Source organism: Lithobates pipiens, unplaced genomic scaffold, assembly GCF_037356315.1.
Source record: "Lithobates pipiens isolate NorthernLeopardFrog02 unplaced genomic scaffold, aLitPip1_a1.2 Scaffold_27, whole genome shotgun sequence".
Taxonomy (NCBI): domain Eukaryota; kingdom Metazoa; phylum Chordata; class Amphibia; order Anura; family Ranidae; genus Lithobates; species Lithobates pipiens.
Genome location: NW_027507788.1, coordinates 39,725,609 through 39,738,559, shown reverse-complemented (window position 1 = coordinate 39,738,559; position 12,951 = coordinate 39,725,609). Strand labels below are relative to the sequence as shown.

At 39.7% G+C, this 12,951-nt stretch overlaps 1 protein-coding gene across 2 annotated transcripts in view; it reads left to right on the top strand.

The window, feature by feature from the left end:
• DSCAML1 (DS cell adhesion molecule like 1) overlaps positions 1–12,951 on the top strand; it is a 459,281-nt gene that overhangs the window by 402,013 nt on the left and 44,317 nt on the right. For both annotated transcript variants that reach the window (XM_077456859.1, XM_077456858.1), the window contains exons 15-20: positions 1,374–1,541; positions 4,831–4,901; positions 6,926–7,166; positions 7,950–8,096; positions 10,742–10,897; positions 11,194–11,333. In XM_077456859.1, the coding sequence (XP_077312985.1) occupies positions 1,374–1,541; positions 4,831–4,901; positions 6,926–7,166; positions 7,950–8,096; positions 10,742–10,897; positions 11,194–11,333 (923 nt within the window). The remainder of the gene's footprint in view (positions 1–1,373; positions 1,542–4,830; positions 4,902–6,925; positions 7,167–7,949; positions 8,097–10,741; positions 10,898–11,193; positions 11,334–12,951) is intronic.

Below are 12,951 nucleotides of genomic sequence, written 5' to 3'. Positions count from 1 at the left end.
TCGCATTGTTCTGCAATATAGTTCCTTTGGGTCATCCTGGCCCAATAAACTGTTTAAAGTGAAATGAAAGTATAACTAAAGGTAAAACTTAAAAAAGTTTTAACATTTGTTTTGGATAGAGGTGAGAGGGATTAGAACACCTGTCAGTTTTTATTGTTGTCTGTGTCCCCGTTCACCCATTCTATTAGTCCTGTTTAATATTAATAGTGAAAGAAAAAGTAGATCCCATATTTTAGATTCACCCTAGATTCTCTCCAGAAAAGTAATAGAGGGCAAATATTCCAATGGGGAGACTAGTTCTGGTGACCCGTAGATCTGCTAACCTGTAGGTCCCCAAGAGATTCCCTTAATTTGCAGAAATTTCCTCTCACTTCTTGTTTGGTTATGGGACAGGAAGTGAAGGGAAATATCCCCAATGGGACAAAGATGGGAAAAATTCAATCTTATGCTATCCAAAATGGGAAAAAAAAAGTTTTGCCTATATTTCTTCTTTAACTCTGGAATTTTACTTAAAATTCCTCTTATTACAGAGAGGAGCTTTGATAAAGGTTAAACAGACAAATAATAGTTGTCATAGCAAGAGTGAAGTGAGAACATTTGGCCTTTTGGACAAGCACAACCAAGTGGCCCTTTCATGGTAGAGAGAGTTTTCTGTGGGTTAAAGAAAGTGGATTAGGCAAAAGTGTGCTATGACGCACTATGACACTTTTTCATATCTCCCAGCATTGGCTACCTTTGCTGATCAGTCACATGACATCTCAGAGCCGCAAAGGAAGTAGGTACTGGTTGAATTCCAACTGCCAGACGTTGTAATTTCAAGTCTCAACGGAGAGCAGATAGCTATATAATGACCACCATGTGTAACTGACTGAAGCTCCTGCTCTTAATGATGTCTGAATGGTGAAGTATCTCCACTTAAGCCGATCAATCCATCACGTCTTACTATTTCTGACTTAGGCAGAAAATGACCACCCATCCTGTCCTCCCGCAGTGTTCCCCCAGCATAATTGATGGTTTTTCAATTGGTTTCCCATGTTTATGAAAGCTACAAATCTATTGCAGTTCATTTTAAACTTCTTTTTCTTTGTTGACACATTGCTAATTCTTTATAAAGTGTCTTCTCATTGCAAGCATATTCTTTCATCCTCTTCAGTTTAACGTTTGCTCTTTGTTCAGATTGTTTCTTTCCAGTTAATGAGCACATATTCTGTAGGCTTCCCAACTAATAGGAATATGATAGTTGTATTGCTATGAGGCTTTTTAAATGTCATTACATTTTAGATTCGGTGTTTGAGTTCTCTTTTCTGTGCTATTGTGTCGCTTGCTTTGTACTCTAGAAACAATTGGATTTTCTTTTCTTTTCTTTGACCTAGATACCTGGGAATTTAAGCAATCCACCCGTAACATTTCACCTAGCATCAACCAGGCCAACATTGTTGATCTCCACCCAGCATCAGTGTACAGCATCCGAATGTATTCCTTCAATAAGATCGGCCGTAGTGAACCCAGCAAAGAGCTCACTATTAGTACTGAGGAGGCAGGTGAGTAGTACAAATAAGTACACTATGCTCTGAATTCTATAGCTAAGTGTAGCAGTGGGGTCTTTTACTTTTCAATGGGATTTCTCTCTTCGGTATGTATGCCCAGAGGGATGCTGTTTCTGATCTCTCATGTTACACTGCAGCACAAGTAGCACTAAACATACCTGACAGCTAACAACTCTGATTATTCAGTCCCAACTCAGGAAGATTCCCGCTGGTATATTATACTGTAGAAAGAAGTAATTCACTTTGAAATCCACTGCTATTAAAGCTGAAGTTTAATCTGGTTATATTTTGACAAATGTCTCATTTCACCTATCAACAACATGTCATTTAAAGTAAATTTCATTTTCATTAAATAGTTTATTTTATATCCAGTGACCCCCATCACTGGATCTCTGTGCTCCTCTATGCAATGAACCTGCAGGGTGCTGTATATAAAATCCTGAAGTACTTGCCTCAGTACTCCTCTGAAAAGCCCTCAGCCCTGATGAAAACAGTGGGCTGGCTCTCAAGGGGAGTTGTGCAAATATCAAAATGCCTTAATGGGCGGAAGTCGGTGCATGCAAACTGTCCTAGATAATGCCTGCATGTGAAGCAAAACCTTCATGATTGAAGGAACTGAAAACCAGTGTATGAAAGGGACAAGCCATTTGCTACATAAGCCTATAATGACTCTATATAAACACTCTGAAAGTGGGTGGGCTTTGTCTTCCTGGCGGCTCGTTAGACATTGGCAAACACCTGGTGTCAGCAATCTCTTCATCTAGCCAAGGTTATACATTGCCTCATGGGGACCATGGTCCATGAGAAGCTCACTTCTATTTTGAATGGCACACACACTCAATACCTGAAGAATTGGGAACCATGGGTGGCTCTAATGACAATTAGAACCTGGACCCCCTCCTTGCTCTCAACTTAAAGTGGAAGTAAACTCCCCTATCATTTTCAGCCAAGGAAGCTGCCATTTTTGCCTCTGTTCAATCTTCAACTGCTATGGTGCTGCACATGTGATTCGTTATGACATCAGCCATTGGATGGTTTGATAGTTTGGCTGAGAGCACAGCCAATGTGCAGTTAGCATTCCCGGCATGCCTTTTTATTTTAACTGTTTAAATCAATGGGTTTACTTCCACTTTAATGATACTTATGTAGCTCTCCATCTTGGATCTGCGGTTGTATCCTGTAGAATTCCCCACCCACTACCCCTCCCCTTTTTTCCCCTTCTTCCCGTCTCTCTCTTTCTCTACTTTTCTCCTTCTTATCAGTTGTTTTTTTGGTTTTGGACCTTCACTGGCTCCTCTCTTTTTGCTGGCTTGTACAGAGAACGTGGACCACCTTCTCCCCCTGGGTTTTGAGTGACTTTGATCATGCATGAAGTTCAGATGCCATGTACTTGAGCACCTTTTGTGCTTTTATGCATTTATGTCCTAATTGTGACAGTTTCATTGACAGTAGTTGTTATGTTGCCTTTTTGCTTTCTACTGCCTTTGTAATTGTAAGCCTTTTGGCCCATTTCTCTTCTTTCTTATTGTCTCATTGGCTATTACTTTTGATGTCATTGTCTTTTATTGTCTGCAATTTTTTTATTTTTAGGAAAGTTTCAATAAACACTTTGTAAAAGAAAGGGGTAAGTCGGGGACAGTCAGCCTGGGGATTGGGGAAGAAAGGACTAGATGTTGCTGGATGTTCTCCAGCCAAGAGGCAGCTCTGTCTGACTAGCTTCTAATGCAAACTGGCAGAAGCTCACAGTGTGTAAATTAGTGTAAGCAATTTCAGTACAAGAGAGGAGTCTATATAACTGTGCAAGGCAAGGCTAGAGTTCAGTTTTGAAGACATTTAAGGATATTTGGAAGCTCTGTAGTTAAAAAAAAAAACTGAGGCCACATTTAAATGGTAGAATTTGTCACGGTCATATTATGTATCTGAATAGGAACTGCCAGTGTATATACTAAATTTAGGAATGAGGTCAATTAGAGGGCTATTCAAAATTGTTCTAGTTTTTAGAAGGGTTAGACTTTAACTTCTCCCTATTCCAGGTGTTCTCATTAACGAAGACAGGAAGATAAATCTCACAGCAAGGGCACATGATCTAAATCTAACAAAAAAAAGTTTTGGCTAGACTTCAGCTGCAAAACAAACTGATTCTAAATGCTTAATTTATTTTTACAAATTATTGTCTACTGCAACTTGGGGATGTGAGATGGTGGAGGTGAGGCTTATCTCCATGTTGAGTGCAAATCAAGGCCTACTTGGTCAATGCATGGCCAAGAATAGGGTGGTGGATGTGATTACACATAAACCATTTATGTTGCTAATGCAAGATCAACCCTTTAACTATGGCCACCTGTTATGACCCACGCGTGTTTCAGCACTGAGCACTTCCTGTTGCCGTTCTCATGTGGAAGGAAGGAATGAAGGAATGTTAAAATAAGTACCGGCTGTGGTAACAGATTATGTTGATAAACAGAGGAAAAAAACTGGCAAAAAAGATCCCAACTCCATGATCATGTGTGTTCTTGTTAGCTCCTTCACTGCTGTTCTACATAGGAAAACTGATATAGAACTATATTAACATCGGGGATAATCGAATCAGTAGAATTAGTCGTCTTTTTTTTTTCTTCATTTTACCTAAATATTTTAATGTAGATCCTTCTGAAGTAGGAAGAATTACACAGTTTATGAATCCAAACAATAGTGCTTCATGAATTTTATTATTTTATGGAAATTGGACAAATCTGTATGCATATGTTAAAAAAAAAAGCAATTTGCAAATTTTCTGATTCACCTGGTTTTCAGGTTGATTATCTAAACACTAATATACAACTGACTCTCTGATTGAAGTGAATATCCCCTGCAGTGACTAGTCCAGCTTGATACGACATTCCTACTTGAGTTGACTTCTCCCTACCACCACCATCACCAGCAGGGCTTCTGAGAAGGGTTGATGTGGGGTGATGCACTGGAGTTGGATGTCTTATTTCTCTGCCCCGTGTACATATAGTGTCGAAGAAAATCTGTCACTTATATCACCCCCAAGGATAGTTGTTATATAGTAAAAAAAAAAGACATAGATGTTTAAGGTACCATCTCATTTATCATGTTTTTGTAGACATTTTTTAAGAGTATTGTATTCCTTTGGGTATTTATGTCAGCGATGGGTAATAAGGCATACATAGGTTGAAAAAAGTCTCTTCAGGGATTGCTTCCTCATCCCCAGGAGGATCTGTGGAGCAACTAAAAAAGCTGTTTTGGCAATTGTATTTTAGCATTGTATTTTTATTTCTAGCTCCTGATGGGCCACCAATGGATGTCACACTGCAGCCACTAACCTCTCAGAGTATCCAAGTCACTTGGAAGGTGAGGGTGCTTGAATTGTCTCCACAAACTAAATGGTGTTCACAAAATAGGAATAAAAAATTTCAGGTAATGACAAGCAGGTGCCAGTACTACCAACTAGTGGAATACAGAGGACAAGTATACAGTAGATGTAAAATATTGTATTGCTTTTGTGTCTGTCAGTGTTTAAGTGTCACATATTTTCATGTACAGTAGCCTTGATCAAATTGATAGAGAGTTTCTTAATATCGAAATATACAAATGTTTCTGCATTTTATTTTTCTACATTTACAGTATATAGCACAAACATATTCTACAGCCATTCAGACTATTTTTATTTTATTTTATTACTTCCAACAATAATTGCCCTATAAGGACCTTGCCTTGCAAGTACCTGCCGGCTACTTGTGCACACATACACACACTCACACTTACAACTATATTCAAGAACTTAGAGCATGAGCATGAATGTGGCCCAACACAAAATCGTAAACTTACTTAAAAATGTAGTTTCTTTTATTTAGGATTTTTTTTGTAACGTGTTTACACTAAGTGAACACATGCGGCCAAAGAAAAAATTGTCAGTTTCTCTTTACTGGACTTTTATATGTTTTATCTTCCCATAGAAAAATATCCTACTCTTCACAATCACGCCTTATTCATGTCATCAGTTTTCAGCAGCACCTACATTTTTAAGTAAATATTTTTCAAGGATAAAGCACATGAATGGCTAAATTACAACCAAAATATCTGATGAGCACTTTGAGAATTAATTGAGAATTGCTACATCCATCCAATTAGATATTAATGTGTTTGTTTATCAAAAACAGTGTCAAAGATTGCACTCGTTTTATGTTTCCCTCTTTTACTTTTAGAACAAAAAATATTCCAAAAAAATTAAGTTTTATTACTCAGGTACATTATCTATATCAGTGATCATTAACTTGTGATCTATCCAACTTTTTCTGCTTATCAGCTATCCTTATTGTTAGTGTATTTTATGTGTGGCCCAAGACAATTCATCGTCTTCCGATGTGGCCAAGGAGGGTGAAAAAGGTTGAACACCCCTGGAGTAGATCCTCAGAGAAAATCAAAGAATTCAGTGGAAATGACCTAAGCACATATAGAAAACATATATGCTGATATTGCCCTGTGAAACTGAAGTCTTTGAGACTGACACAGTGCTAACCACCCAGCCATTGTTCCAAGGAAAAAATTTAGCTAGAGGACTATTTTTACCTATTAGGTCTCTTGCGCATGATACTCCTGTTTGAGCATGTACTTTTTCAGACTTTGTTTTGTATGTATTTGCATGTATTTATGCACATTTTCGTGTATATGCGTTCATGGAATTTGGCGTGCATTTTCATGCAAACGTATTCTCGCATTGCCGTTCTGCGTAATATGTAAATGCACATTTGTCTGCATGCGTATTTTGCATGCATGAGGCATAAATTACTAACCAAAAAGCTGATTTTTCCTTTTTTTTTTTCTTTTTTTTTTTTTACTAAAGAATGCACAGCGCTTGTTTTAGCACCTGTGTGCATAGGCACATTACAATTAATGGGCTGTATTTTAGCCTTTTCAAGCTGCAGTGTGCAAGAAGCCTTAGTGTAATGTGTTGTAGAGCAAAAACAAAGCAGGTCTGTAATGGATTAATTTGCTTAAAGCAATTACATTGGGTGGCAAAAGTTGCAATAAAGTATCGTAAGTTCAGTGTTTCTCATTGCTGGCCAATCCATGTGATTCTGAATATCACTGCTTTTTGGCCTTGTCATATTTATACCTAGACAATAAAATAAGAAAAGAACATTTTCTTACCTACCCAAAACTGAATGGGAATATTTTAATTTTTTTTAGGTTATTTTTAGATAAGGGTAGGTTCAGCTTACAATTCATGTTGTAAGTGCGGTAAGCAAGAAAACATAGTATACCTTTATGTTTGTCCTTGATACCATATTACAGCTTAGACTGCTATATTTCTCTTTAGTGTCTGGGATACACATCCTTGAATATGTAACATATAGAAGTACATTTACCTATAGGCGCCAAGAAAAGAATTACAGAATGGAGTAATCCGTGGATATCAGATTGGATATCGGGAAAATGGACCGGGCAGTAACGGGCAGTACAGTATTGTAGAGATGAAAGCTACCGGTGATGGGGAGGTGTACACACTAGACAACATGAAGAAGTTTGCTCAGTATGGTGTAGTCGTCCAAGCATTTAATAGAGCAGGAACTGGACCTTCCTCTACAGAGATTAATGCCACAACGTTAGAAGATGGTAAGTACAATACTCCTGCATCTCCTGCATTACTCCTTGTTCATTGTTTATACAGATAATCATATTTGTAGCAGAATAGTCTTTTACTTTCATGACCAGTGTAAGGGTGTAAGGACTGTATTCATTTATGTTATTAAATATGTGGATGGTCCAGTATAATTTCAACTATAGTTGATATAGGCATTCTCCAAATTAATCTTTCGTACAATAATAAAGGGAAATAGAATTATCTTTTAGAATGATTACTGATGTTGGTATAGGCTCATGCCATGCATAACTGATATTCACTTATTTAGAGATACTGGTGGTCTGAATCCCCCCCGGGTCCTTAAAATGGTTATTAATAGCTGAGGATATACTCATTGTTGAGTCTTACTCCTTTTATTACTGTAGAAGGTGAATCATTTCACCCACTGCATGTTCCATGTTGAAGCAGCTGTGGCAGGTGGATGATAGTAATTTAGGTGCAGAGATGGAGCTGGCAATTTAGGCGCAGAGATCTATAAAATCAGCCAAGATATATTACACTCACTTTAAATTAAAGTCCACTTTACTCACAATAATCTCATAAATGTATCCAATAATATCAGAGCAAAACAAATGCTATGTAGAGATATACACTTTATGGTTCTCAGGAGATCTAGGAGTACTGTAGGTAAATTAAACCAGCAACATCTAGACAGAAATGAAATTTCCATTGTAATCGGACTTGCGGTTTAGATATTTTATTACAGTCTCCATATTAAGTTGTACTTCACCTATTATATGTTGTCTCACATACAGTGCCTAGCCAGCCCCCAGAAAATGTTCGAGCTCTTTCCATTACGTCAGATGTAGCTGTTATATCCTGGTCCGAGCCACCTCGAAGCTCTCTCAATGGGGTTCTTAAGGGTTACAGAGTCATTTACTGGTCACTGTATCCAGATGGAGGTGAGTTTCTTTTTTAAGTGTGGGCTATGATTAGGATGGGGGTGAGTCAGGGTTGTTTTCTGAAAGCAGTGGGCCTTTGTGCAAGATTATAAATTGGACCCCTCAAGCTTGTGAACAAAACAATGCAAGCCGTGGCAAGAATTGGGTGTGTTTCTAATTGCACTGAATTTTGGGCATGGTCTAAAGAGATGTGGTTAAATAGAGCCTGAGCTGACTTCCATAGTATAGAATGAGAGTGTTGAAGAGGGGCTGTACACCGCAGTATCTGTGGGAGGAACATTTGAAGGGCCAGGGCCCAACATTAGAAGTTGGAGCACCTGGTGAGGAGTCAGTAGTAATTGACTAACTTACTACAGAGCCCTGACCTCTGCATCACTTAACACTGACCTCTACAACACTACTGACGCCTGAACTCTGCGTCCCTTACTACTGACCTCTGCATCACTTACTGCTGACCTCTCAACTCACGTTTTGTCACTTACTACTGACCTCTGTGTAATATACTGCTGACCTCTGTGTCACTACTGACCTCTAAATTCTGCATCCCTTTCTACTGTTCTCTGTCACTGCTGACCTCTGAACTCACTTACTGCTGACCTCTGCATCAGTTACTACTGACTGCTGAACTTTATGTTACTTACTACTGACCTCTAAAATCTGCATCCCTTACTACAACCCACTGTATCACTACTGACCTCTAAACTCTGTATCCCTTTCTACTGCCCTCTCTGTCACTACTGATCTCTGAACTTTGTGTTACTTTCTGCTGACCTCTGCGCCAATTACTCTGTGTTACTTACTACTGACCTCTACACTCTGCATTCCTTACGACAGCTCTCGGTGTTACTACTGACCTTTAAACTCTGCAGCACTTAACACTTCCCTCTGTGCCACTACTGACCTCTGAGCTCTATGCTACGTAATACTGACCTCTGCATCAGTTACTACTGATCGCTAAACTCTGTGCTACTTATTACTGACCTCTAAACTCAGCAATCCTTACTACTGCTCTCTGTGTTACTACTAACCTCTGAACTCTGTGTTACTTACAACAGAGTTCAAGGGTCAAATATACGGGATGCAGAGTTCAAAGGCCAGGAGTAATTAATGCAGAGTTCAGAGGTCAGTAGTGAGGCAGAGTGCAGTACTGATTGGCCCTTTGTCTCACAATGCACTCGAATAGCCCTTTCCTGCACAGTTTAGCTGTGGTCTCCCTCTCCCAGGACTCATCACTGCAGCTCCAGCTCTCTTCCTCCTCGAAGAGTAGGCAGGGCTAAACTGCAGCCAATCATAGTCCTCCCCACAGGGGCGATCTAAGTAATAAATTATCTGTGAATTGAAACTAAAACTTGCAGTTAATACTAGAAAATGCCTCCACAGAATTAGTTATGCACCCCCCAAAATACACAAACAAAACACATACGACCTTCCTATAGCATTCGTTTTAATTTATTTCATCGTATGTGTTGCCCATTACAGACACCTTGCCCCCCACCCCTCTGACCAGTGTCTGCTGCCGTCTCTGAAAGCAAGGAAAAAGCCAGTTGTGGCATAACATAACACAATAACAATTAATGGGAAACAGAGCCTTTCAGTGGGTAATTAGAAATTTTATGTGAAAAAATAACGATGACACACCAAAGCAATATCTATAAACATGCCATTTTGAAAATAATATTATCATGTGATGAAATTCCAAAAGCAATTAAAATAACTTCTACGTCTTGGTGAACAGTATTTTAGACTTTGCTATTTGGTTTTCTTGTCATGTCTTCTAGCTCCATAGACAAGAGATCGTTTGTAATATTACTGAATTTTATTTATTAACAGTCAACATCTTTGTATTCAAAGGCCTTTCACTATCACCTATATTTTAAAGAGGAAGTAAACCCTGATGAGTTTACTTCCTCTTTCATTCCCTGCAAAGGTAAAGCATAATGGATTACTATGCATCGCATAGTAGTCCATTATGTGTCACTTACCTGACACAGGAGCCAGCAATGTCACCGCTGTGCCCTGTAGTCTGGAGCATCCATCTTCTCTGTGGGTTTCGCCACTCCGCCACTGTCATTCGACGAAGCCGCGATGACATCACTCCTGCGCATGTGCATGGAAGCCGCCACTCGCGGCATATCGCCGTTGACAGCGGCACGCTCAGTGCGCCTGCGCGCCACTGTCTACGGCACATGCACCGTAGACAGCCTGTATTTCGGCAAATATCTCCTAAACCGTGTAGGTTAAGGAGATATTTATTGGACCTACAGGTAAGCCTTAATCTAGGCTTACCTGTAGGTCAAAGTGGTTTGTAAGGGTTTACAACCACTTTAAGCAAATCTGTCCTGTTGCCCTCTATTCTTCTTTCTGCACTTCTAACTGCAGTAAACCCAAGTATCAGTGTAACGATATCATATCCAGAATTATGAATCCAGAATGAATGTACTGAGCAAAATGGTAAATGGCTATTTTTTTCTGATGATGGGTGAGTGTGAAAGAGAAGAACCTTGAGAAGAAGAATGGCTTGATAATTAGATATGAGTTGGAGCTTTGACTTACAGAATCAGTTTAAGGATCATAAAAGGTTGGATGTTTCTGTAATATTTTTTGGCTTAACTTTAAACTCCATACTTTTTTTTTTCTATATGCAGAATGGGGGGAAATGCAGAATATAACCACGCCACGTGAGCGTGTGGAGCTAAAGGCACTTGAGAAATTTACTAACTATAGTGTGCAAGTTCTAGCATACACGCAAGCAGGAGATGGAGTCCGCAGCAGTGTTCTATATCTACAAACCAAGGAAGATAGTAAGTAATTTTGGCTTCATATGACCTTGTTATTGGCGAAATTGGATTTTGTCACCTTCTATTGTAAGTGGTGGTGAGTGGGAGAGACTGTGAGCTATCAACTCCCCTTTCATCAACTCCCCTTTCATCACCTCACCTCCTCCCTTTGGTGTATCATAAGAAGGTTGGAAGGCGATGAGGTGGAGGATATTTGTTTAGTGTGACATTTAGTGAACATGGTGGAGCAACAAGTAGGCTTTGGCTTTGCTGTGTATGCAATATACTTGTAACATAACTGTTACTTCTGTTTTTCTCAGTTCCAGGTCCTCCTGCTGGGATTAAAGCAGTGCCATCTTCATCCAGTAGTGTTGTTGTATCTTGGCTACCTCCAACCAAACCAAATGGTATTATCCGAAAATATACAATATTTTGTTCAGTTCCTGGATCAGGCCAGCCTGTAAGTTTCTTTTTCTAAAGAAGTTTTATTGTTATAGGTAATATACGAAAAATGTAAACACATTCTTTACCATCACGTGGAAAGCAAATCTGAAAGTTTTTGATGTCAACCCTTTACCTTTGAGGCAGATTTTCGCTACCCTTCCCTTTCAGCCCTTGTACACACGGTCGGACATTCTGACAACCAAATCCGTTTGATTTTGTCTGACGGATTTTGTCCAAAACTGTTGCATACACACGGTCAGACAAAGTTGTCGGAAAATCCGATTGTACATAACGTGATGACGTTATTTCGTTACGACGGGACTACGTTCAGGCTAGTAGCCAATAGCTTTGGTCTAGGAATTTGATCTGAGCATGCGTGGCACTTTCTCCGTCGGAGTAGGCTACACATGATCGGAGTATGTCCGATCGGAGCATGTTGTCGGAAAAATTTGGAAAACTTGGTCCGTTGGATATTCTGACGGAAACAGTCCGATGGAGACCACACACAGTCGGATTATCCGACAATACGGTCCGATCGGACACATTCCGTCGGAATCTCCGACCGTGTGTACAAGGGCTAAGATATAAAGCAAAAAGAAGTCACCTGCTTAAAGAAGTGGAAATCCTATAATTAACAGTTGTTAATTAACAGGACATATATCCTTGTTTGATATTTCCTCCACATTTATTACAGTGACAGTGATCAGAATTTCCAACCACTTTCTGCACCGGTGAGGCATACTCTTCTCAACAGGGACATAGACAGCAATAAACAAATACCAGTCTTTTCCCAGGCTATCCAGAATGGAAAAAGATTTGGTCTGGAGTCCTATGTTAGGTTTAGCAAACTAGATGCCATTTTGTGGCGGAATCTTCAGCAAAACTACAGCTATGGCAGCCCAGGCAGCTGATATGACATAAAAATTAAAAGTGGTGCAGTGGATGTTACTGACAGGCAAGCATAGGCGTACACAGCCTATTGCATTAGGGTGTGCACCCCAAAGCTCAAACAGACAAAAGTATTGGGACACCTGCCTTTACACGCACATGAACTTTAATGACATCCCAGTCTTAGTCCGTAGGGTTCAATATTGAGTTGGCCCACCCTTTGCAGCTATAACAGCTTAAACTCTTCTGGGAAGGATGTCCACAAGGTTTAGGAGTTTGTCTATGGAAATGTTTGATCATTCTTCCAGAAGCCCATTTGTTAGAAGGCCTGGCTTGCAGTCTTCCACTCTAATTCTTACCAAAGGTGCTCTATCGGGTTGAGGTCAGGACTCTGTGCAGGCCAGTCAAGTTCATCCACCCCAAACGCGCTCATCCATGTCTTTATGGACCTTGCTTTGTGCACTGGTCTAAATCATTTGGTGGAGGGGGGATTATGGTGTGGGGTTGTTTTTCAGGGGTTGGGTTTGACCCCTTAGTTCCAGTGAAGGGAATGCTTAAGGCGTCCTCAAACCAATTCATTTTGGACAATTTAATTTTCCCAACTTTGTGGGAACAGTTTGGGGATGGCCTCTTCCTGTTCCAGCATGACTGCTCACCAGTGTACAAAGCAACGTCCATAAAGACATGGATTTAGCAAGGGTGGCCGAAAATGACCTTCAAATGCAAAAAATCACATTATAATAGTA